At 29.2% G+C, this 27,915-nt stretch overlaps 1 protein-coding gene across 1 annotated transcript; it reads right to left on the bottom strand.

Moving 5' to 3' along the window:
- Window positions 1–16,647: 16,647 nt before the first annotated feature.
- Smp_186630 (hypothetical protein) lies at window positions 16,648–21,256 on the bottom strand (the record flags this gene model as incomplete). The annotated part of the gene is made up of 3 exons (XM_018792365.1): window positions 16,648–16,775; window positions 16,962–17,175; window positions 21,224–21,256. 3 exons carry the CDS (start codon window positions 21,254–21,256, stop codon window positions 16,648–16,650), a joined length of 375 nt encoding a protein of 124 aa, XP_018644086.1.
- Between the last annotated feature and the right edge of the window lie 6,659 nt (window positions 21,257–27,915).

Here is a 27,915-nt window from a genome sequence, read left to right as displayed (position 1 = left end):
TCCGGTGACCAAACATGCCCGCAGTTGATGACATATTTCTGTATTTAGCTAATTATTATTTTAGATTCTCTTTTTAAACATCTCGAGATACATTTATAAAATGCTTGCTTTCTGCAACTGATGAAGCCTGTTTCACAAGAGTAAGTAAAATTATAAGTTTTCATGACTGTAGCTAAAGGTGGAAATTTATCCTTAACAAATTCATAAATGATAGAGCAGTGAATGGAAACAGTATGAAGCTTTGCTAAGTAGAGAGTTTTCTCAGAGATTTGAAAAATTCGTTTATTGGAAAAGTCTTCAGTAGTATCTCCCTTAAATTCGGTAATTATTAGATGTTTCCTTTAGAATTATCGATGGTCATTTGTTTGTAGTTCTAGTGTTCAGTTTCTACTAGTGAATCTGGGTAGATGGACGTTTCTGATGCTCATTTTTCAGAGTTGTACTACCTAGTCGTCCATATTTCCGTATTTGTCTGATCCTCATTGACAAAGAATGATTTAAAACTTTCTTTCGAAACAATGAAACACAGATTAGGATGTTCGTATACTGATCAATCCATGATGATTTTCTGTATAAAAATCTCTGCAATGAGCGATGTGTCGTTTTTTCAATAAAGCATCAAGGAAAATGAATGTTGAATTCACTTATGCTTTTAGTGCGCATTTAATTGACTGGTCATAACCATTACATTTATCCAGGACTATACTGAGGTCCACATTTTCGCTATAAACGATGAAAGCTGTCGATCATTGGTTGAAGCACTGTTTTCTCTGGACTGGCCATCAAGCAGTCAACTAAGAGGAGGCCCAGAAGCGAACCTGTTCCAACTCCACCAGTTTGTTTACAGAAACCATTGAATAATCTGTATTGTATATTGAAAGTACATTGTAGAAGTAGATATTCTAGATAATAGTTTGTAATATAAATATCACAGTTGTTCCTGTTAGACGGACATTTGTAAAGAGTAAAGGTAAATCCAGTAATATCATTTTCCTGTCAATTACATTGACATGAAACTAGTAAAGGTGAACGAATTTGCAAAGGCATTTCTGTTGATGTGAACTATGACCGATTGTAAAATTTCGGCTGACCATTTAGCAATCAAATCGTAAGGACAACTGCTTATATTCAGTCTAAGAGGGAAGGACATACTTCATATGAACTTCTGGGAGAAGGTTCAGTCTTGGGATAACGGAACTATATGATCTAAAGCAGTCATAGAGATCACAGATGATGACGGGTAGATTCTTTTCAATATCCGTTCGGCTTTCTTGCTTGCATTCATTGTTTGATTTCATTAAAGAATTTACTTGCCCCTGATAACATGGAGAATAATTTGATAGTGTAGTGGACAATATCTTATCCAGTTGACTAAGCACCAAATCATAACTATTCAGTAGACTGAGTAACTGAAATGTATGTTCCGTTGATAGTAATCGCTTAGTTATTGGTCATTTGTTTTCACGTTGATTAAAGAAGTTGTTTTGAATCATTAAAAGTCCTTACTTGATACAAGGGTAAGGTCATTTGTCTGACGAATTAAGCTTACCATACGGATCTTAGCGTTGAGCTTACTTGCTTTTCTTGAAGTATCCCAAAATTTAGTGCTTAGTGATAGCCCTGACGGCTTAGTTATTAATAATGACAACAATTTCATTATTAATTCTTGTAGTCACCCGAATCCTGAGAACATTATCAATTTCTAATAGTTATATGTTATCACCATCTAAAATGACAGTAAGAACTATAGCTTTTGCTGAAATTTCAAGAAACGTTTTGACACTGTGCTGTAATCGATCGTATTTTATCCAATAAAAGGAAGATAGTATAACTTAGAACATGTTCTTTTCAAAGACGTCGTTTGTATAGGCCTACTTATAATTAATCATAAATTTGATAGTCCATCATAACATGGAAAGACATTTTGTCGTTTAACAAAGTTTTTTTAATATCAAGATTAGAACATTAACTTGTATAGGACACTACATCTTTTCAACTAGTTGATAATTAAACAAAGACGATACAAACGATTATAAATTAATTCTTAGAAAGCAATTATCATGACATTTTAAAGATTTAGATTACCAGACTAATTATTTGAACAAACTGTTTCTTTATGGGTTATCTAATGATCAATTCTTATAAAGATTTCCATTTACCATTAGTGTAGCGTTTGATTCTTTTGGGCACAGGACAAAATAATTAATGTTCTATTGTTTTGAGTTTCCTAATTGTGTTGATGATTTGATGGATCCACTGGTTAGTAGTATGTTTAATTGACGGTAATGCACAATGTTGATAACTTTTGTCAAACTTATCAAAATGTTGAAATTCATAATAGTTATATCAATCATCTAAACCTGAGACCAAGACTAAAAGTAAACGCGTAGAAGGTTATTCCAATCCCTGATAATTTATTTGCAGAATTTGAGTGAATTATTTGAACATTAAAAATACTCAGAATAATATTCAAATTATTTACAGACCCTTTATTATAATATAATAAAGCGAATAATTATGTAAAGGCTTCCCAGTTTGAATAAGTTGCATATGTCATACTCTATTCTTTTAATTTAGTATTAGTAACAGAAGTTGTCCCATCCTTTTGAAATAACTTCATTTATCAAACACACGACATCTAGATACAAAAAATTTCATATTTATATGCGAATTCCTTACATTCCTTACATAAAAGATCTGAAGTCATTTATTGTGGTGAACTGTCGTGAATAATCTCAAGTAATTTTGTAAAGCGTAAAATAATGAATACATGTGATTAGATAATTAGACTTTAATGATCATATATGATCATATAAACTTCAGGAAATATATCATTTTACTAGATTAATACACTTCTTCCATTCTTCCACCATATTCATTATGATCTTAGATTCTACTTATTTAAAATCTTGTTTCTGTAATATGGGAAAATTAATATTCTGATTGTAAAAGAAAATCTTAGTATGAAAACGTCGTTGGATAAACGTTTGTCCTCACATAACAAAAATACGATTTACTCATGAAAGATTACCTAATACGAAAAGTTAATGACACTACATAAACAGTGTTCCCTAACTTTATTGTTTACCGTCAATGAGAAAACTCTCCGTATATTTCTTCTTTGAATCATATTATCTGTTGACAATAAAAAATAAAGGTATATATATGCTATACGTACTATTTCAAACAACTTACACTGAGAGTCACAAGAAGTAAATCACCAATTTGAACAATAAATAACACAAACTATTAAAACAGCTTTGACTTGCTAGTTAAATACTCATCACTGCATCATTAGTCTATATTATACTAGATCTCTATCATATAGCACTCTGTGTTATCACCATATGATATTGAGTTGATAGCTTACATAGGATAAATAATTTAATGTAATGTCAAGCTGGATGCTTTGCAAACAGAAAAAAATTACTAGAATTTAAAGATTAATCATACATGATACTATACCGTTCATGCTCAATAAACTATCGATCCACTTGTAAATTTTGGATCACTGTTTTAGCTATTATCAACGAACTAATCGATAAGAAATAGAACACATTCAAATACAAATATTCTCTTTATCTATTATTTATTTTATTCATAGATAATCCTATACAAATATATATATCACAACTAAAAACTAATTATCTCTTGAATTTTAATTTCTTATTCAAAATTCTGTATTAGTAATGAAAAATGAATATGTAAAAGAGAAGAGAAGAAAGATAATGATGAAGAAGAAGAAGAAGAGCAAGAATTGTGACTGATTGTCTGTATTTATCCACTTTGGTACAGGTTAAAATTCATAATAAATAATCTCCAGAATAGTAATACTATTCATATTATTAACAATAATAATAATAATAGTAATTTTTTAGTGTTCAATATCGAATTCTATGTGATGTATTGTGCTGCTGATAATGTAAATGATAATTATGTTATTGTTATTATCATTATTATTATTGTTACTGTGTGATTTCTCTGTTTTTTTTATTTTATCATTGACAACAAAATCAAGAATGCTGTATTGTAATTTTTTTTTGGGATCAAATTCAAGCCATTTTTCTCAATTAATACAGAGAAAAATGGATGTTTTGTTTTGATTGGAAATTCTGTTCTTTCCCTTTAATAATAATAATAATAATAAAAAGAAAGGTACATTAGAGAAAAAAGATGTACATTATAAGGTGAGAAAATGTCATATATATCACAATACTCATAAAAAAAGAGGGTCTATTGGAATATTACATCGTATTGTTCTGATTTTCTTCTTCTTTTTTGTCAAAAAAGAAAGGAAAACAAGATTACCAAGGGTTGATTAAGCGTACAACTCATTTATGATTCTCAATACTTTCTTATTTAGTCATTCATAAAAATTTGATTGATAATAATAATAATATGAAAATGTAAAAGATTGAAATTGAAACCAAAATAAAATACAGTAACATATATTCATCACAGAAGGCATAATTAAATTATTCATCAAGATAATGAACACAATCAAATGAAACTAATGCATGTATATATTTATATTGTATATGTATATTCACAAAATTACAATGAAATGGAATAGTTCCGGTTACTGAAAGAAGAAAAAGAAACCAGGACAAACAATCGACTACATTTGGAATGGCAATTGATCTAAATCATAAAAACCAAGTGAGAATACTAAGAATTTTTTAGATGTCACAGTTAGAGAAGAGATAACCATGTAACAGTCTTATATACCCCGATAATTCTTTACTAATACTATACATATAATCTATTATTATAATTAATAATATTATTTGTTTTATAAATAGACCATGTAAAGCAAACTAACAATGTTATTGAAAGTTTTAATAAGCTAAACACAGTTCATAAAACTTTGTCAAGATACCGAAATAAGTTAACATACAGGAAGCACTATCAATCATAATTATGTGCAATTTCCTTTTTTGCAAACGTTCCCAATACTTTTAAAGTATAATTATTTATTTTTCTAAAAAAAGTGTCTAGTTAAACAGAATCCATTCAAACTAAGTAATATGGATAGTTATATATTGTTCTTTAATACCGTGTTGTTTTTGTTTGCATACTTTATTCAAGAAAGAAAGAAAATTTCGTTTTAAAGGGAGGTGAAAAATAAGGTTTAGTTTTTTTAAAAAAAAGGCAATCTCTTACATGTAATTAAATAGAAGAACAAAATTTGAAGAAATAGTAAGTAGGGATATCAACAGAAATGGGTGTTTTTTAAAATAAAAAAACACAACATAAAATATACTCCCCCCCTAACCGAAGCTGCCTTACTACTTATAATATAACACACAATAGATAAATTGATTGAAATACAAAAGACAATAGACATAATAATAGTAGTAGCGCTAAAATTAAGAAAAAAAATAAACGATCATAAAAGTAAATAAGATTAATTGAAGATTATCTGAAAAAAATATAATAAGAAGAAGAAGGACAACGATAAAGAATGAAACATGTCATGCTGCAAAAAAAATGTCAAAAGAAATTCAAAATAAATAAACTAGAAACTAAACACTAATAGAACCTAATGACTAAATCACACACACACACACGCAAAAATTCATTTGTTTTTATTTTTTAGGTAAAGAGAAAACAATTTAACATGATTAGTTCATTTGAATCCGATAGAAAATTGATTTTAAGTTTTGTTTCTATGACTATTGATTATCATTTAGTTATTTTTTTTGGTAAAAACAAAAAAAAAGAAACATTGTATATTCACAATTATGGATGTAATAAATTAAAACAAAATTAGAAAGAGGATTCAATAAAGTATAGAGATGGTGAGAAACATGCACAGCCTGTAATAGATTATAAATAGTTTATCAATTAAGTTTGTTGTTTATGTTTATTATTTTCTTTTTAAATTGATAATAAATTTTATTTTTGATCTGACATGAAAGAATTCACTGAACATGATGCTGGTGTATCAACATTATCTGAATTGATTTCATTTCGTTCATCAACTATTTGTAAAATAGGTCCATCATTTTCTGATTCTGAAAAATGTGTATCATTAATTTCAGATTTTGACATTTCTATACAATAACTAGAATCATATTCATTTGTTATAGGATTTATTGTAGGTGTAGTAGTAGTAGGTGTTGTTGTTGTTATAATATCATGATTGTGTTTTTGCAGTTTCCCAGTTGAATTTAAACGAATTGAATTATTTGTTCGACTTTTAAGTCCTAATAGACTATCACATTCTTCTTGATCATTTGTACAACTTCTATGTGATTTTAAAGATTCTTGCATAGTTGGTGAATTTCTTAAAGGATGTTGTCGACTTCTTTGGTTATTAGCAACTCTTCTAGCTTGAACACATACATCTGTCATACATAAATTAATTGATCCAGTTTTTAATTGTGGATGTCTTTGACGTATGAATACTAAAGTTAAACAAAAACAAAACATTTATCGTTAAGTTTTATCATTAATAAAATCGGCACTTGTAAACATCGCATACAGAAAAGATGAAATGGGACTAACGGCAGAATTCCCTGACAGAGGCTATATACGCGTGGCCATATGAGAGCATTTCGTGAGAGAGAAAAAATATAAACAATGGGATAATTCAGATTAGCGAAAATAAAATTTCATTTTTTTAGTTTGAATATACACATTTTATCTAGACTGTACTTGAATAATCTCTTGTATTCGAACTCCTTCAGAAGTTACAATAGCTGATACAACCTTAAACTTTATTAATCAAACCTAAAAAAATTATGACACAACTTTATTTGCATAGTTGAGATCATGAGTCATTTGAAGCTAGACCACTATGGAAAGCCTGGAAGCACTGGACGGCCGTGTCGTCTTATTGTGGGACTCCTCAGTAGTGCGCATCCACGACCTCGCCTCGCGAGGTTTATTTTTCATTTCACATATTCGACTTTCGAAAACATCCAAGTATCTATTTGAATTTTTTTCAGTTTCATACAAACAAAGTTTGATGTCTTACTATTGAGTATTATCAATAAACTACATACTAAAAATAGGGATAATGACAAAACATCTTTCATTTGAAAAACAAAACATGCCAAAAGTAAAATCAAACATTGAAATATACACATCCAACCTTAGACCTTTTCATAATTCTAACTTTACTATATAATATTTATCAATATTAGTAACTATAATATGAAATGAAAGTTTTCTATTACTCAAATAAATAGATAATATCTCAATCATCTTCATTTCAAATTATATATAACCCCTCATATCACAAATTTTATAATTTATCATTCTACTAAACGAAATCATGTAATATATTAAATAAGAATAATATATTTGTAAAATCTCAGCGAATGAATTTGAGGTTAATCCAACGTTTCGCCTGGCAATCTGGTCCAAGCTGTTTCAAGGATATAATTAAACAAAATAGCTTAATTTATCACCACTGAAAATAGTAACGACATGGAAAATATGAAATGCATGAAAGAACGAGAGAAAAAAAGGGGAGAATAACAATCATAGAACTACACTGACAAAATTGAATTCATTATTTGTATTTGTGTAATTTCGAAATGAAGAATGCCTAATTGGTTTTATTATCCTTTTTTCTTTTAGTCTACAGGAAATGGAAGAAATTTAACGGATGTAAAGAATTGAGATGGAAATCTCATGTAATTTTAATAATTATTTAAATTGTGCGTGTTCTTTAATCTTGTAACTCTACTGTTCTATTATTGTTTATCATTATTTCTATGTTCACATTTATTTATAAATAAATAGAGAAGATTGTATAAACAATTGTATATGTGTTAGAGAAAAGTAAATTAATCTTTGTTAAAAGGTATGATATTATGAAAGAGACTTCCGGAATGATAATTATTGAAAACACTAAGATTACATTACCAGAAGAGGTTTTGTGGATGATAATAATAATAATAATCATATGCTCACTAGTAACTGACTTCAAGAGGTACTTTCTGGAGTTCTAGTGAGAATCAGTGACCAGTGGAGTTCAACCACGTCTGTTGTGAGATAGAAACCCAATAAAGACAATTGGTGAACGGTTGCTCAACTTCGGGGATTGGTATGAAAATACTAAGAATACAGTTAAAAATGAGATTTTTTTAGTTTATCCTGTATAATCACTAAACAGATGTATATAAGCTGTTAAGAATTTTTAGAAAACTTAATAAGAAGAAATGAATTTACTTAAGCGTGATTTGAACTGAACCTTTTTTAATAGAAAATTTGAGCATTAACTATTAACATCTCGAATGTTTCAATCGTAATACAAAGGTGAGAAATCTCCATTTACATTAACAATACGAAATTGAAACGAAACGGTCTTATGTTCTAGTGTTATTTAGTACAACTTGATGCGAAATTGTCGTAGTAACAGGGAATATTAAGATAATTAGAAACATTAAAGCTATTAATTAAATTGAACACCAACTCATGTTTAAATAAAATTTAAAGGGTAGAGATGAATAACACTTAATATTTTAGTATAGGAAGTATTACTTTTTCCATTATAAGTCAATTTCAATAAGTGATATTTTAAGAAGAATCATACGATTGTTTTAATAGATTTAACCATCTTATAGAACGTAAAGTAATAAAAACTCTTCTTCTGAGCCACAAATCTCCATTATCTTATTATAGGTTGTTGTTGTTGTTGTTAATAATTGATTGAGTTGGTGAAGAAAGTGCTGAATTTAACATACACCTCTTCAAACTACTTACAAGTACTGTATACTCTTGACTAGAAATTAAGGTTATGTTTTATTTTATGAGAACTATGATTAGTCTCGAAATAATTCATTAAATCAGTCGTTACAAACTGTGTCTAAGTAAATGTTAAAAGGTTAATAAAGATAGCAAACTTCAACTACAAAACGATCCATTTCATATTCCAAGAGTCAATTACAATGCATAGTGAAGAAAAAAATAGTTCTCAGGATTATAATTGTGAATGGCTTATTAGTCAACCTGAAATTTTATTCTCATTCCCCATAAATCTGATCAACCCTAACCTGTAAAACAGGGATTTCAGATAAATACTTTAAAAACCAAATCCATAAAAAAATTACTACTACACTGAAAATTTCATCATATTCGTTTAGTGCATTATACATGCAAAATTTACAGCTGATTTCATTATTATTATGTTTAAAATAAGAAAGAATACTCTAATTTCAAAGTATAGCTTCCAGAATGTTCGATTTTGTTTTTTGATTATCATTCTTCTTTTATTTCTTCCTTCAAATCGATGGGTGAGAATTAAATACCATCTGACGTATAAACAAATTGTTCAATGAAGCTGAAACTAAAAATATTATAGGTTATTCATCGTTTTAAAATAAAGAATTGGCGTTTGACTCATAAATTTATCCACGTGGTTAACTATATAATGATATACTTTATTAAATTAACCTATGTATAAGCCATCTGACGTCGACTAATGTCTCAATCTTAACATTTTTTTCTGTTCAGACAATTAATTTATCAGTACTAATGTCGTAACTGGCAACTTATAAAAATTCTGGTTGAATATTATTTGCTTTGTTCATCTGTTCATGCTTCATTCACTATATAAAGATATCTTAAATGTAAAACCCATTAACTGCGAAACACTAAATATCTATAAAATGTTTAACTAATCTCACTTTCATTTTTAAATTCAATCATCTAACGAGTTTTATATAGTTGAAGTCATGAGTCAATTGAAGCTAGACCACCATGGAAAGCCTGGAAGCACTGGACGGCCATTTTGTCCTATTGTGGGAATCCCCGTGAGATTCGAACCCAGGACCTCATCTAACGAGTTGTTTAGAAATTTTCTGCATCAGTCTATTGAAGCTTATCATGTTTGAAATGGATATTAATTCAGAAAACAAAGTACGGTGAAAATGATTTATCTCTAAACTGTTTGTTTATTTATTTCAAAACGGTGGTGTTTTACAACATTCACATTAATTTCAGTTTTGTTAGGTTATTGAAAAAAATAAATCCTCGTGAATTTCATGACAGTTAGAACCATTAATCGATAAAAAATGTATAATTATGAAGAATACGTAGGTATAATAATTTTCAGAATATTCATAGCCAATAAAAACTTTCAACAACTCAAAGGATGTTAGAATTAACAGTTAGTAAACAATACTAAGTGTATGAATAGTTGTTACATAATCATAATATGTCTAAAAATAAATTTATTAGTTGAATTTACGGGTCAATCAAACTAGACCACCATGGAAAACATGGAAGCACTACATGGCCGTTTCGTCTTAGTATGGTACTCCTCAGCAGTGCGAATCCAGAGGCGGTATCCCGAAGTGATCTAGAGGTTAAGTGACCGAAAGTCCTGGGTTCAAATCCTGAGAACAAGATAGTGGATGTGCACTGCTGAGGGGGCCCATACTAGATTGAAATGGCTCTCCAATGCTTACAGGTTTTCCATAGTGGTCTATCTTTAATTGACACGTGAATTTAACTACTAAATTACTACAATCTCCACAAAACCCCCTTTCTGATAGAAATCGATTTTAAAAACGGTGAAAAATAGGGTAATCAATGATGCCTAGAATGTTAGCTATTTTATGTAGTATATTTTGTTACGTACCTCAGGGAAATGCAAAGGTTCAGAATAAATACTTTTTAATCTGTATTTAGATGCTTCTCAATGAAATCCATTTAACTGGAAAGTACTATTATTTCATTAAGAATGGTTAAAGAAACTGTTGTTTTTTTACTATAGTAATTAGTATTCTTTTAAATCTTCCAGTGACATCAGCAACACTTGTCAATGTTATCTTTCGAAATAATATAGTTGAAATTTTAAGTAAATGATCGTACTTGATTTGTTCAATCAAATAAAACCATTAAACTAAGGTCAACTCCATCAATATCATAATAAAAGTTATACTAATTAGAAATCTCAATCTTGTTAAAAACTACTTTACAACTCGATAATTTATTGTATATTTCTAATCTTGTCAAATAACAAATACCATTTGTTCCACTTAGAAAATCTTTACAATAAAGCAAATTTATTTTACTATACAATAGTTAAAGCATACCGCACAAAACCAACAAAATGAAATCACCTTAAATATCCTCAATGTTTAACTGAACTTATTTTACATTGACTATCATAATCATGATTATTGTAATTAAAACAAAAAAAAACACTTTCAGATAATCAGAAGGGATTTTGTGAAGATTTCAGTATTTTCATAGTTGAAAGTATGAATCAACTTGAAGCTAGACCACCAAAGAAAACCTGGAAGCATTGGACGATTGTTTCGTCTCATTCCTCAATATAGACACAAGTAGTTTATAATTAAATTAACCTAACAATAAGATCAACACATTTTGGTAAATAAATACACATTGTTTACAAAAAAAAAGAAAAACACATTCTGATATATAAATCCTTCTAATTTGATTGAAATTAAAAAATAAATAACATACCTAATTTAATGAGAATAGTTTAGACTGAACTTTAATAATAAATCTACTCACATAAAAAAAAACTAAGCTATCAATAAAATATTTTGATTTTAAAAAATTACCCTTGTTAAATGTATCACCTAATATGGAATATACAATTTTATAAGTTTTTTTTATTTTTTTATTTTAATGAAGAAACCAAGAAAGTAGGTGCTTTTTATGTTACAAATACCGATGTATGTGTTTTTAATAATAATGAAAAGTTCAATGGATAAAATATTACAGTATATAATAGCATGTGAACAGACTCATTAGAGTAATATAATGTTACCGCCATAATCAAATTCTTTCTCAATAAATTAACTGTATTCATGCTTTGTTTTTAATTTAAGAACACATTTAGTTACAATACATTTATTATGGTTAATATGATCATGAAAAGTCTAACTCTTGTTATTAGGTTAAATCAACTTGATAAATATATTGATTAATAGACAGTAGTTTATATGAGTCTATAATGAGTCTGAAATATTGTTATGCCCGGTAGAATGTGACGTATTCTGAAATGATTGTTGTTGTTGTGTTTTTTTTCTTCAAAATATAGGTTGAGTAGATGAAAATTAAATGAAAATAAAAGTTCAACAAGAAATATCATGAAAACAGAAGCATTGGTGACAACTATGATACTACGAATCTTAATGTGTACCATCAAAAAGTAAGTACCAGAAATCTACATTCATGTAGTTTGTCAGATAATTGTAATCAAATTAAAGCCTATAATGGGTATTTATCAGTACAGTTAGCTACAAATGATTAGTATAACCAGATAAAAATAACATGATGAATTATAAGAGTTATTGAAATAATGTAGTAGCAAGGATAATGCGGAAGACTAAATATTTATGTATTTCAAAAAGACGGGGTGGAAAAATCTATATGAGGAAATTCTGAAATACTAGATTGAGAAGATAAACATTAAACGGATCTGCACCATTTTACCTAATATCTTCTAGTAGTGATTACGGTTATTACTCGAACGCCAACCAGGTAGTTTGAATCTATCAACACTGCTCAAATACATAGCCAGTGACTTCATGAAGCTGTGTAATGTCTTGATTCGGACTTTCCTAGGTTTTTTAACTTAATTCTATACCGGCAAACATCGCCTGTCACGATAATGTTATTAGGCTTAAGTAACAAGCGTCATAAACACACTCGATTAAGACTCTCAACAGCATCAACCGACTTCACATGACCTAGTATCCTATCCTTAACCTTAACATTGTGCACTATGTCGTTTCATGAAAAATAAGTAATATTTCGAGGATCACCATTATTAGGAACTTGCAGTCTAATCATTTCATCTGCTTTCAAAGTCTAAGTTTCGCATCCACAAAATAATAGAGAACACATTGCTGTCTAGTATACATCACGTTTGGTCGGCAGACAAAAATCTCACCTATACCACAAGTGACGGAAGCTGGGGAAGATCTACTAAACTTTATGAATCAGTCCCTTGACTTAGTTTAACCCTAACTGATGCATTATAATTTAATCCTCACGAAGCTATTGAATCATTTTCAAGTGGGCAGTGAATTGTGCCCAAAAGATCGCTCTTACCCTAGAATAGTTGTAAACCCACACAATGATTTTGATTCGTTAATAAATAACACTTCATGATATTCCCATTTCATCAAATACCAAAGATTACATCACAGATTTAGCACAGGAGCAATGCCGTATTAGTCGGTGTCCAAATCGGTGGTTTTATCCCGTTATATTTGACCGGCCATAGGACATCACATTTTTCTGTGTTGTATTAGAAACTAGTAAAGAGAAGTTTATATCATTTTGGTTTCCAATAATTGTTTTAATTGTCCCATTTATTTTCCAACAGGTGAAAATAAGTCAACAATATTCCAAATTCATTTATTTGTTTAAAATGACCACTACTTATAGATTCAAATGGTGTACAGTTATTCGTCGTAGGATTGCGAAACAATATTTCTGACTTCGAACAACCATCATTCGGCATGTAAAATAGCGTGAGAAATATAAGTGAACATATATTATGTAACTAATAAATGTTTACGAGGTTTTTGTCAATAGTAATTAGGTTTGTATAATTCAAGAATACTTTCAAATGTACAATTATTGATTCACTTTAAATGTCTACTAAATAGATGACTTCAAATAATCATATTGGTCGACTCATTTGATAGTCGGTGGATCATAACGATGATGAATAAAGTCAGAACAGAAAGCAAATTATTACTATGTTCTAAACACCTTACTGCTCATCATCTTAACTACATTATGCAATGGGTATCATCCTTGAATATTATATGAATTAGTATAAATTAACGATTGTTTTCTCATTAAGTGAAGTGCTATATTTGTCCCTACTGAGTTCTATCTATCGGAAATAAGAAATTATTGTTAGTCGCGTTAAAAAGATAATAGAGTGAAGTCGATTTAACAGATAAATAATATTGAACTTTTCTTAAGATTCTCTGTCTCTTTATGATTGCCCAAAGTGCTAGAAACTCAATTTTTAACAGAAAATGGACGTCCTATAATGTCTGAACTTGTACATTATCTTACGTGATGTAAGCCCCTGATGAAGACTGGATTCAGCAGAAATACTTAGGTAATAATCAAAACGGAATATACTGTACGAATAGTGAATAAATGTATAATAACCATCAACCAGAAAATTTCAATCAGATTCGCAAAAAGCTTATGTCTTCTTAATATGGACGATTACTAAACATAAGTGTATTTTTATTTTTGGTATAAAAGGATTTGTGGAGATAGCTTAATTATCACAATTAAATCACAAACCTATCTTAGCTATCGAAAATCTGTAAGCACTGCACATATTCGCTACCTCATGACTAGGAGTAGAACCCAGGACCTTCGGCCCCATGCAGAAACGATTAAACTCCAGACCACTGGGTTGGCGTCCCAATGTGTTAATATCTAGCCTCAATCAATTCACGATATTGCTCAACCCTCGCCTATTGTCTAAGGTGAATAATTGCCTCACACTAGACATAGTTGAACTCCACTGCTTGCGGCTTCTCACTAGAACTCTACTAATCGGATTTTGAAGTTAGTCACTAGTTAGCACATGATTATTGTTAGTACAGTAGGATCTATCCAATAACTATTTAAACGAATAATAATAAATATTTCTCTTCAAATTATTGATATTTCATTTTATTAGTAAGAAATTCATTCAGTGCAAAATCAAACTAAACCAGTAAATAACAATGAATATAACCATGATTTCCAGATTAATAAAAATAATAGAAACCAAATTATTATTGTTACATAACGTTAAGGACAAAGAGTCATTTTCTTTTCAAGTGCATCAATACAATTTTTTCTCAAAATTTACATACACACGTACGTATCAAAAGAGTGTAGTTATTTAGTATCAGTTTCTAAGTAAAGTGTGATATTGTGTCTATAAAAGAGAAATTAAATGACAGAGAACTAAGAATAAGAAACCTTATGACTATTAATAAGAAACTAACAACGACTACGGCTATATATATAATTACATATTTAATCATGCTGTTAATAAAACTACATTTATGAATGAACTTAAAGTGGATAGTTAAAAAAATAATCGTAAAATGTACTTTTAATCTATCATTCTAACTAACAATTTAAAATGGTTTCATAAGTTATTCTGTACGAAATAATCATAAGGACAGAACAATTAATTTTTTGTTTGGTTTGATGAAGTGTATCACATTTGGTCGTTATTATTCAGAGTTAAACTGTAAAAAATGATGGGAGAGAGGAAATCAAGGAAACCAACTTCAAGGGTTATTATTTGTTTACATATAGAATATAAACATTTGTCTTTTGTTATTTAATTTTGAGTTAATTGTTTTAGCTAAGAATAGTTGTTTTGACTATCAAATTGTAACTCTTAAATGATAATTATGAAGGAGAAGATAATCAAGTCTCAGATAATGGATCAACAAAGCGTTTCAATGTGAATACAAGAGGAATAAACTCTAAGCATATCTCAAAATTATACATTCATAAAACATTTAAAAGTAATATGAACACATACAAATCTTCTGATTAGTTGTATTTGACTTAATATTAACTATTATGTTTTTAGTTTGATGGTTATGAAGATTGTTGAATTTCATTTAAATCGTAAACTAATCTAAGTTAGACCACTATTGAAAACCTGGAAACACTAGACGACCGTTTCATCTTAGTATGGGATTCCTCATGAGTGCATAACCATGATCTGGCATACGTGACTCCAACTCAGCACCTTTGATATCGCACTCGAACCCTCAATCCTTAGACTGCTGAGTTGGAATCCGATTGTAGTAATGTTTGAACATAATCAATCCACGACATTGTGTGACCAGGGAAGCTAATCTGTTTCAAGTGTGAGGCGGTTACCCACCAAAAGGCAATGGAAGATGATCGCACAACGTCTTGGATTAATTTAAGTTAAACATTAGCACTGTTGGATGCAAGTTCATTGGACTAGAGGTCAAGTATTTGCGCAGGAAACGCAGAGTGATGCATGAAGGATCGTGACTGCGTGCTGCTGAGCAGTTATATACTAGAACGGAATGGCCATTTAGTGTTTTCAGGTTTTAAATTGTGATCAATTCATAATTTCAATGATATGTTTTTAGCTAATTTTTAATAAAACAGATTCACTTTATGTCCTGCACAAAATACTTAAGTGAGAGATTTTCTGAATACTAACTTAAAACGAAGATTGTAATTCTCACGAAGGCTTTTCTTAATTGATATCATTTAAACGGACTAGAATTACTCTCGGTTTAAGATTCTGGTTAGTCTACAGTTTCTACACTATATAATCATCTAAACAATCATATTGTTTACTGCTGACAAACCTGTATCAAATGAGATGGTTTAAGAAAACATAACTCATCTCTAGATTACACTGACCTTGAAAACAGAATAGAATCAAAAATATGTATGCAGTGAAAGAAATGAAGAACCATTGCCAAAAAAATTGCTTTGATTTTAAATTAATTTATCGCCTGTTTAAACTAAGTGTTGAAGTCAGAATTCATTTTTCAGGGTATCTTAAACATCAAAGTTTACTCTTCCTAACCCGACTAGCCATTTTTCAAAATACATTTTATTTAAATTAAAACCAATTGCTTAATTTTATGACGTATAGCATTGGCTAATTTAGTTTTATTAGATCCCGTCTTTGAGTAACTGATATTTTCCCAATATAAGTTCGTTCAACTGTAACCATTTTGATGGCTTACAATATTCTTTTCCGAATGACTCAGCTACTGGTGAAATTTGTGTTGATAGTATATCTCAAACATTATGATTTCAAATAAAATTTCGTAATTCAGAAAATAGGAGAGCGTCGTTTTTTGAAAAAATAACAGGAATTTGATGAAATCAGCTTCACTAGGTTATGGTAGCTAGAAAATTTCAGTAAATTTGATCATAAATGTAATTATTATTATTCAAAGAAAAGAAATAAATAGTTTACTTACTTTTAATTGCTTCCGTAACACTTGGTTCAAGGCGCTGTTTATAAATACCTTCACCAGATAATGATGAAGCAGCCAATTCATCTTGTGTAAAAAAACTTTTCATTAGTAATCTGATTAATCGTGTAGCACTTCCAGATGATTTTACAATTAAACTATAAAATATATCTTTGGATAATTTCACATTTGGATGAGCTTCAGATAGTAATATTTGACTCTATATCGGAAAAGAATAAGAAAGAACTATTGATGTCAATATCAGAAGACAAAAGGTTACCTAATCTCTAAAATAAACTATTATTTACCATGATTCTAAAGATTTAATTATATTCAAAACGATAGGCTTTTAAAGAAGTCACTTAGTTCAAACACATATTAGTTTGCAACACAGCAATTAGAGCCTGATACAATACCTACGTCTTGCGGAACAAATATAATCGAATTAAGGATCTAAAATAATTTTGTAAATCATCTTCAGACATAACATACGAAATAAAATTTATCATGATATCGCGATAAGTTTTTACAACCATAAAGTTCACTTGTTTATTCAATTATTGGTTTAGTTACCGATGTGGCTGGTTTTAACTAAAATTATCGACCAAATCTCATTAATTACATCCATGTGTTCATTTATTTTTTTTAATGAAAATTCATTTTCTTGGCTCATTTTTGGTTTCTTTAAGTTATTATGTAATCTAATTTTTCGTAAATCCAAGAGTAAGTTTTGTAATCAACTGGTGAACTTTAAGTTCATATTCTGAAAAATTGTTGAAATAAACACTGTTTCCGCCTAATTTCTAAACTTTCTAATGTTTGATTTAAATAGTGTCAAAATAAAGTAACTATCCGAACATACTTCAAATAATATACTCTTGTAAACTTGTAAAGCTCACTTTACAAGAATTGTGATAAAATGTAGTCATATAGAAACAGTGTTTCACAAATATCGAAGATAAACTGTCTAGTTTAACTGCCAATACTACATCCAGTTTAATAAGTAACTGGTTTATAAATAAGGGATATATTATGTTCCATTAACTAAACACTTCAGTCTAGTTATAAAATCAAGCTAAGTGTTATTTTTATGATAAAAACTAGTCAACATACAGATATGATGAGTAATATCCTAGTCAAGTCATAAATTAGAGTTATCCAATAACAATCTTATTTATTAATCACCATTTTAATCTATCTTTTTTAAAAAATGTCACTGTTAATATCATTCCTTAGAGTATTTCACCTAAGGAGATAGACGAGCATGTGAATAGATGTATCTGTTTTAGTAAATTTCACTTGTTCAAAATATTTAACTCTTACTTATTTTATACTTTTTTTTCTATTATCTTTATGTGCTGTATGCTCTCTTTATGGATATTAGTTTTTTGTTAAAGAAACAGGTTAGCAGTCTCCATTACAACGTTGCGTGTTATTCTTGTGACTGTAAATTCTGACACTACCATTATTATTACATCTTCTATCACGTTTAACTTTGAAATCAACTCGACTCATTCAAACACTATACATGTTTGATTAAGAGTAATGTTATCCTTTGGATCCATGAATTAATCAGACTATACAAGTATATGCAAACAGTGAAATACTATTTCTCCTGTTTCCTCATACACACACACACACACACAAATGGATACTAACTTCCACAAATAAGAATTACATTTGTCTGTATAGTGAAAATAATTTTTTTTCAATATGACATAGTTTTATATCCCCCATATATATTTGCCTGTTAGTCTGTTTGTTCTAACAATATTAAAGTATTCATATTTTTTTTCTTTAAAGAGGAATGAAAAATAAACTTAAGTCTATCGCTTCTTACATCTTGGCTTGTGAATGTGTATATGAATAATTTGTATATTAAATAAAAGAAAAAAATTTATGAATACCAGTGCTATCGTGTTGTTGTTCTTTTTTTAATAAGTTGAAATGAAATAAGTTGAAAAAAAAACAAAACTGAGACAAGAATAGGCGCACATCATAGAGAATAGTGATGAATTTATCTTGACGATATCAAGAAAAAAACGAAAGAAAATTCTATCAAAAATGTTTTACTAAGTATTATATTATTATTATTAATAAAATGAACTATATTAATCTCCCTACCTCCTCCCCTCTCTCTCTCTCTATATATATATATATATATAAGTCAATACAAAATGCCATCTTCCCAAATAAATTTAATTAATGATATCGTTTGACATGATTATTACTATTATTATTGTTATTTCCCTTTCTGTTCCTTAAAACTACTGAAAATTTACTGATATACATATGAAATATGAAAATATTGGTTGGTGGGATATTTACACACACACACACACACATAGATACACACTACTACCACCACCACACACATATCTATACCAAATAAAATATTCAATAATAAAATTCGTGTTTTACATGAATTAAGATTATCAATAATAATAATCATTGAATAATAATGTGAAAAATAATTTCAGAAATTGAAAATCATGAATGATGAGAAATATTTTGAGGACAAAAATATCACTAACAGAAATACTAGAAGGGAACTGTTAACTTGGTTGGATATAAACATTAATATAGTCATGAACTTGAGTTACTGAATAACTAACGAATTCATGCTTAATTATTAGTGGGTATCAAGTTGGATAAGATAAAATTATAAGACATAATGTTATAATTAAGAATTTGTCACTAAGGTGTATCAGTCTATGATTAAAAAATTAATATGTGAACAGTGAAAGGATAACCGAAAAAATAAACAATTCCTTATGATTTTCAATAGTTGAGATCATGAGTCAATTGAAGCTAGACCACCATAGGAAACCTGAAAGCACTGGACGGGCGTTTCTTCTTATTATGGGACTCTTCAGAAGTGCGCATTCACGATCCCGCCTCACGAGATCAACAAAACCCCTTCTGGTATTAATTTCTTATGAAACAAAAGAGTTAAATGGTTGTAAATGGTTGTAACGCTTTAGTAATTTTAGTTAAATAAACTATTATTAAGTGTTATATTTGTCAATCTATTATGCTTGTTATTTATGTTTGACATTAGTTATAAACGACTGCTTGTTGTTAATAATCGGGTTGAAGTAATTTCGACATAGTCGTCAAGTGACTCTGTTTTTTTTTAAAGAACCTCAATAAGTAAATTTTTTCATAGGGTATGAATCGGCTTTATTCAAGTTTTTACATCTAGTCCCTATAGTCAAAAATGTAGTCTATTATTTAATATTTTCATTTACCACTCTTATCATGCCGCATAAAAAACTAATTACTGACAAAATGACTTTTTACTAACTATGCAAAACGAATAAATATTTTAACCACATAGTTACTCATGAATATAATTTTGTTTCTTTTTGCTAATAAGAAATGTGCTTGAAGTTATCCGTTAGAACCAATTACATTTTGTTGAGTAAAATGTCATGTGGCACTAATAAAGAGTTGCAACGTTTTTCACTAACTATTTAATTCCGCATCAACAAAGCACAAAAGCATAAACAGACTCTAAACCATTGCACTTAAAATTAAACATTAACCAGGAAAACTACCATATAAACTAGTTTAAAATCTGAACGTGAACAAATTATTTTCAATTTTGTTAAGAATACTCATAAGACAAACGAAAAAGAGCATACAAAAAATAGATTTATAAGAATGATAATCCCTATAAGAGAAAATCCAAACCATTTGTCTAGTATATATTGAACAGTCCAAATATTCCTTGATGTAATAAATAAGTATGCCAATATTCAGTAATAGATTAATTAAAAGTAAAAGTTTTTACCCTGAAACACTCTACGGTTGTGTTAAGTAAAGATGTAACGTCTTCTAAAATATTTGATTATTAGATGTCGAACTTATTTTAATCATTTAAAGCCACTTTTGACAGAACGCATGAATATTCACTACCTACATGTGTCCACATCCGTACTTATGTATAGACGTTCTGGCTTCTTATTTGATGCAAATGAATAATTTAAGGCTATTCAGACATGATTCAATCGAGAATATTCTTTCTATAGCGTTTTGTAGTCTCTATATTCTCGATTACTATATTTTGTTGACTATTTCATTAGATATTGTTCATGCAAAAATACGTTTATAGATGGAAGGAATGATTTTTTTAATTACAAAAAATCAAATTATGATGAGAACATTCATAAAATATATTTACGCTCTGATAATCCTTCAATCCATAGATCATTATCCTACAAAGAAGAGTTCATCATGTTGGGAAAATAATTAATATTCATTACCTCATGAATTAACTCTTGCAGCAATTCACACATGCTGCTTTGCGAAACTAAGGTATCGCATTGATATTTTGTAGTGAACAATGTCAGCTCTGAGATTCATCATAGAAGTCATAGAGACCGCGTTATTATATATATATATATATATATATCAATTTTAAGACTAAACACAACTTTAATTCCCAGCTCAACCTCATTTCAAATCATATGAATCATAACAGCTAAACACACATGCACCAATAATGGAACAACTTGAGATTATGCTTCATGTGAAGTAATTTGTTTCATATTTATAAAAATTGTTTATTCCTATATCCTTATTTGTTTGGAAGAAAGAAAGAAATGAGAAAACTGTAACAAATAAATGGAGTACAGTTCCAAGTAAAACTCATATGAAAACTGTCTGATAAGATGTACACAATTTATCTAAATTCTTATTCTACAAAAAATTCATTTGTCAATCTTATTTTCATGAATTTTCCTTTTTATCATCGTGTTCACTGTTCAAAGATGCACAATTCCTATGTTGTGAGTTTAAAAACGTTCAATGATTAAATGTAATCAAAGCCCATACATCGTGTAGCACAAAATAATGTCAGTTTAGATGGGGAAAATATTCAAATAAAAAGATGAAAAACAACCAACTGGTTTCAATTTTATTGATAAGTAATACAAATTATTTATGTATTGAAGTTACTTAAATCATTATAACAGTATTGTGACAGGTGCCATAAATTATTCACGATATAATGCGTATTATGTGAAATAAACTCATAGACTGATAATTTCAGGCTAAAAAATCTCTAAAATCATTATTGATTAAAACTACATTACAAGAAAACATAATTCTAGATAATCAAAGATGGATAATGGCTAGCAGTGGAATCCAGGACGCGCATTTCGTCCTATTTGGGACTTGTCAGCTGGATGTACCTGCATCTCAGAGTTGATGTTCACTCTGGGACTCGAACCCAGTACCTTTCGCTTCAAACGCCATCGCGTTATCTACTCGGCCACTGAGTGAATTAAGGCTATATCGAGGCAATACGCACAGTATGCACTATGCCAATTAGAGACTGACCAGTTTCAGTCTTAACACATCGATTGGAAGATTCAAACAAATAATACTAAGTGAATTTGTAATTCTAGATAGTGTAATGATTTTAATTAAGAAAAGATTAAGTAGAATACTTTGTTATTATTAGCCCTATTCAATAACTTTTCTATGTATTCTTTTATCCAAATAATCATTCTGTAATATACATATTCTTTTTATACTCGACAAACTTTATCAATTTGAAATAATATTGTAATAAATGTAACTACTTCTAATCTTTACATTAAATTGACATATCTGCAAGTTCACTCACAAAAAAACTCGCTAGTCATATATTTCCATAGTATGAACAGAGTCAATTAAACATCTAATTAAAGATTATAAACTACACCTTCAATCTTTAGTATATTAGAGTATTCAGTTGTTAGTTTGATTAAGATAATTTCCTTAACTTAAATAGGAAGAATTTTTATGATCGCTTAGTTTTGTGTCATATTACTTGGGAAATAATTACTGATAGTTTTAATAATTGTAACAATAATAAAAATAACAATAAATCGGGTAATTCAAAGTGGTAATTATAATCTAAACCTGTTTCACTGATAAACCAAAAGGGGAGAATGTTTCTTACTGAAATTATTTTTCATTTCGAATATAGTAGTAGTTTTTTTCTAATGTAAATTGTAGGTTATAAATACTGAGTAATAATAACATAGTCCCTTTTAATAATTAAAGTTGATTATAGGGATGAACACGATGGAGAAGTTTGGACTGTACAAATATTACTACGACTAATGTAAATAAAAAACTTCAACTTACTCCTATAGAGAATACTAATTATAATGATAATGGTAGTATATAAGTCTGAAAGAAAAGAAGAAATTCAATTCGAAAATAAGAATAGGAGTTCAATGCTCATTTCGTTCATTATTCCAAAAGTTGTTTAGTCTTTCTTCTAAATTTGGAACATGAATATTTTGTCGTAAACTCATTCATTTGGAGCAGGACTTAATTTATTCATGATGTATGATCGCTAACTAATATATATATATATATACCTTGAAATCCACTTCAAATGTGTGCATGAAATTATTTGCTATATGGATGTCTCGTTTCAACCTGATGTAAAGACTTTGTATAGTTTAGGTAACACAAAACGGCGTAAATATGTACTAAAAAAAGAAGTTACTGTGTATCCTTAAAATGGTAGAATAGAACATAAACAAAATCCATGAAAGTTTGATATCATCGAATTAACCAAGTGATTTATGTTGAAACTGACTGCATACATCTTGTCCAGAATAAAGAGAATTCATTCAAAAAAGTGTAATCATTTAATAGGTTAAAGTAATATAGTTGAATAAATGTTACATCCATTAAATTAACAACCAACCCAGTTTTAAAAATCCTTCAAAGTGACTACAAGAATAAACGATATTCATGAAATTCCCTATCTACCATTTAAATATAAGCGGAAGAGGTTATGCCATCTATTGAATAGTATATTGAGTTATACTAAAATTGCACACCAATTACTAATTGGAAACTTGAAACCATTTTAGGTAAAATTTGTTCGAATGATGTATAGGAATTCACTTATTTTGTCCCTCAATTCCATTTGAATATCTTGTTTCCTTTCAGGCCTTCTCTTCTTATTTTCGATGAGAAATCAGATCAGTTTGATTGACGTATTATGTTGTTTAGTCTATTTATCTAAGTGGTGATTAGTCTTACTGTTACACTTGAGATAATATGTATAGATCTGCTAGTTCATTCAATAATTCTAATTTTTATTTTATTCCTAATCGCAAATTTTACGATTTTTTTCTATGAATTTATTTCCTTACATTCAAAATATCTGTACACGAAGATAGTATAATAACTCAGTCCTATCTTAAACAGTGGATTCATTAAAAATTAACTAATAAAATGGCTGAAAAAAAAGATTTGATGGAATTTAAAAGTAATTTTTGACCGAAACCAATGTCGTTTGAGAAACCATGGAAAATCAAAAGAAACTTAATATCTGATTTGACCTAATTTAACATTTCTTAACATTTATGATCGTACCAGGGATCAAATATTAATTGTTTAGATCTATAATAGAATGTAACGTATTTAGATCATTGAATTAATATTTAAGGAAGTTCATTTCTAATTCAGTCAATTCACGATATGGTGAAACACTTACTGGATCTCATATGTGATTTAATGTCATGATCACAGCTTTTCACTAAGATTTCTGAAAATTTAGCAAATAATTAATCATCAATAAGTAAACGAGCTTGTGTGGAAGTTAATAAGTTGTAAATACTTAGAAGTCATTAGAAAAATACTGAACAGCTGTCTATTTCTCCCTTCGTTTCCATATTTCTTCAGAGAATGACAGTCCATAATTAAAGTTACCTTCACATTTTAAAGTAATTTACCTTTATTTAGCAAATCTAATATTGTTTCTAATGAAAATGGAGACGATGCTTATTAGTTTCTATGGTTTAAAAAAGCTTTAAACATTCAGAACCCTACCTCGAAAACTATAAATGATTTCTTTTGAAGAAAACAGTAAAAGAACGTAATTTTTTTAAACAAAAACTGACACTGCGGGTTGTTTGTGGAGGTTTTTAGTAGTCTTTATATATAGTTGAAATCATGAGTCAATTGAAGCCAGACCACCATGAAAAACCTGGAGGCACTGGACGGCCGTTTCGTCCTATTGTGGGACTCCTCAGCAAAGAGCATCCACGATTCCGCCCCACGAGGTTCGAACTCAGGACCTACCGGTCTCGCGCCAGAGCACTTAACCGATAGACCACTGAGCTGGCCGGCATCCAACGGTGTAAATGTCTGACTTCAACCAATCCACAAACTTGAGCTACCATTTCACCAATGTCTTCGGTGAGTTGATATGTCCCAACAGACCTGGCGAGACTGGTAGGTCCTGGATTCAAATCTCGTGAGGCAGGATCGTGGGTGTGCACTGCTGAGGAGTCCCACAATAGGACGAAACGGCCGTCCAGTGCCTCCAGGTTTTCCCTGGTGGCCTAGCTTCGATTGACTCATGATTTCAACTATATATAAAAACTGATACTGCTAATAATGTTGATAATGTGCCAAAACTACAGCTGGATTATTCGTACAATGAACCCTTCGAAATGAAATTAGTTATTATTATTATTATTACTATCTATATTTAGTCAATACGTGAAAGGAGACTATTTATACAATTGTAAGAAGGATAAGAAGACAGGGTTTTATTCATAGTTAGCGACCACTTATTTTCTCCTAACATCTTACCTTAATTTCGTCACAACTCCTCAACTTGATGTCTGTTCATTAAATTTATTTCACTTTTTTTTATGTTGGTCTACAACAATTTTCCGGCTTCATTTCCCATCTCAAGTCCTTTTTTCTTAACATTCTATAAATACCTTTTCTATACTTCTATTTCAATTAAATTATACATATATATGTCAATCTAAAGTGTCTGAAGTGTAACATGACAAGGATTGGGCTTATTCGATGGAATAAATCATATTATATATGCACATGCAAGGATGCATATATGCATACACACATACATGCATACTTACATACATACATACACATGTATTTGTGCATATATATGTACATGTATTTTTTCTTAGGCAATCTTCTTGTTTTTAAAATGAAGTGAAAAATTAAAAGCTAACTTATAATAATCCTTTGGGCTTTGATGTCAATTTTAAGTAAGACTTAATTCACTCTAGTCACTTTTCTTTTTTTTTCAAGTAGAATCTATGTAAGTATAAGAAAATAATAATAACAAATTGAATTTTCAATTATCAAATACTTTTCTTTTGGGGATGAAATGGTCTTTTGAAATTTTATTTTATTATTTAATAGATATATATCGACAACCAATCTACCTATTCAATAAGTACTAATCGGTATGGATATATGAAACGAGTTGAGAAAGACGCATACATGCTTATGTACACTATCTCAATCATCTCATGAGATCTACTATTCTAGTCCATACACGTCTACATATACCGTCATACTTAGATCAATTTTACTATTCCTCCCCTGTTTAATTAATCATTTTATATACAACTTTCAAGGCATCATGTAGGCAATGAAGACTATCCCAAGAGATTTGTTACTATGGTAAAGTAAGGTAGAAATGAATAGTTTTTTTCTAACATTGATATGCTCATTTTCATTTATCTATGCAAGTAGATACTCATAGTCATGTACCCATGTTGAACAAAGGAAATTGAGTAGAATATGAAAAGAAAATCTAATAACTACATGAAAATTATGAATTTAAAGCAGAGAAAACACTTCCTTCTTTTCTATCTCCCTTAATTCTTTGGTTTAATTCATTTTAATTTATAATTAAATAAATAATTACATGAATAAGACAGAATTTATTGAGATAGAAATTGATCACAATTTTTTTTAACCACTACCAATACTTCATTCAATTTAGTATTTATTCCCTAGCTAATCAATCAACCATTGAAGCAAATTAAGAAAGAAGTAAAATTCTAATTAACTTTTCGTAACCTGAAACGACTGTAAATTTTTTTGTTCTTTTCTTACAATTTGTTTGTATGTATAAGAACATGTGCTTACATTTGTATATATGTGCATGAGTAGATACGAGCTGGTTCACTATGTCGTTTACTCGTTCCTATTAAAAATATTATTATTTTACACATATCTATCTTTCATTGAATTAGAAAAGAAATAAGCGTAAAATTGAGGAAGGATCGCTGAATGATTACAGTAAAAGTCATATTCAATAACAAACAGTAGTTTAAATGTTATTTTGAAAATGAAAAGAGAAACCAAATGAAGATTACTTACACTTATTGTGTTAACTATTATATTATACACCTATAAATCTATGGTGAATTATGATAGAATGTTTAATAAAACAACATTAGTAATTTGACTAGAGATCAAGCTTATCTCTTTGAATTATTTAAATCAATATTGAAGGAATGCCATCAATTTTAACTGAGTAGAAGACTATTCTGAAGTAGATATTCAGTAAACTTCTGTACTAGTTATTTATTCAGAATTACAATGAACAGTAGATTTGTCCCCTAGTTCAGTAAAATAAAATTGAGAAACAATCAGGACTTCGATTCCACGTCTTATTTCAGAGTTAAAACATAAAAAGTCGAAATATTTGAATAAAAAATACTTGATTTTGCAACAGAACAGTGATTCAGTAAATCCGAACAAAACGTTATTTGTACACCATTTCAGTGAGATTAACCTCCCACGTCAAATGATTTTTAAAAATGTCACATATTCAAAAAAAAAACAGACGAGTACCAGTAATGCTATCATTTTAAATTTAAACAGCGGTCACAGTATCAACAGTCTAAAACTGTTGAATCTGAAATTAGATTTAAGCCACTTTAACATGTACTAAACCAGTTTACTCTGACCTTGAATATCCCCTGGTAATCTTAAATCGATCAGAAGGAATAGGAGGACAGTACATTTTATTTTTACAAGATTATATCATCTCTTTCTGTCTGATCTCGTAGATTATTACTTAACATATATTTGAACTTTTATTTAATTGTACTTCTTTTGTCTTCAGATGAGGACAGTTTGACAACTATATTAATAATCATAC

This window comes from Schistosoma mansoni (assembly GCF_000237925.1).
Source record: "Schistosoma mansoni, WGS project CABG00000000 data, supercontig 0333, strain Puerto Rico, whole genome shotgun sequence".
Classification (NCBI taxonomy): domain Eukaryota; kingdom Metazoa; phylum Platyhelminthes; class Trematoda; order Strigeidida; family Schistosomatidae; genus Schistosoma; species Schistosoma mansoni.
Note: the sequence above shows the minus strand (reverse complement) of the source record. Positions and strands in the feature narration are given on the sequence as shown.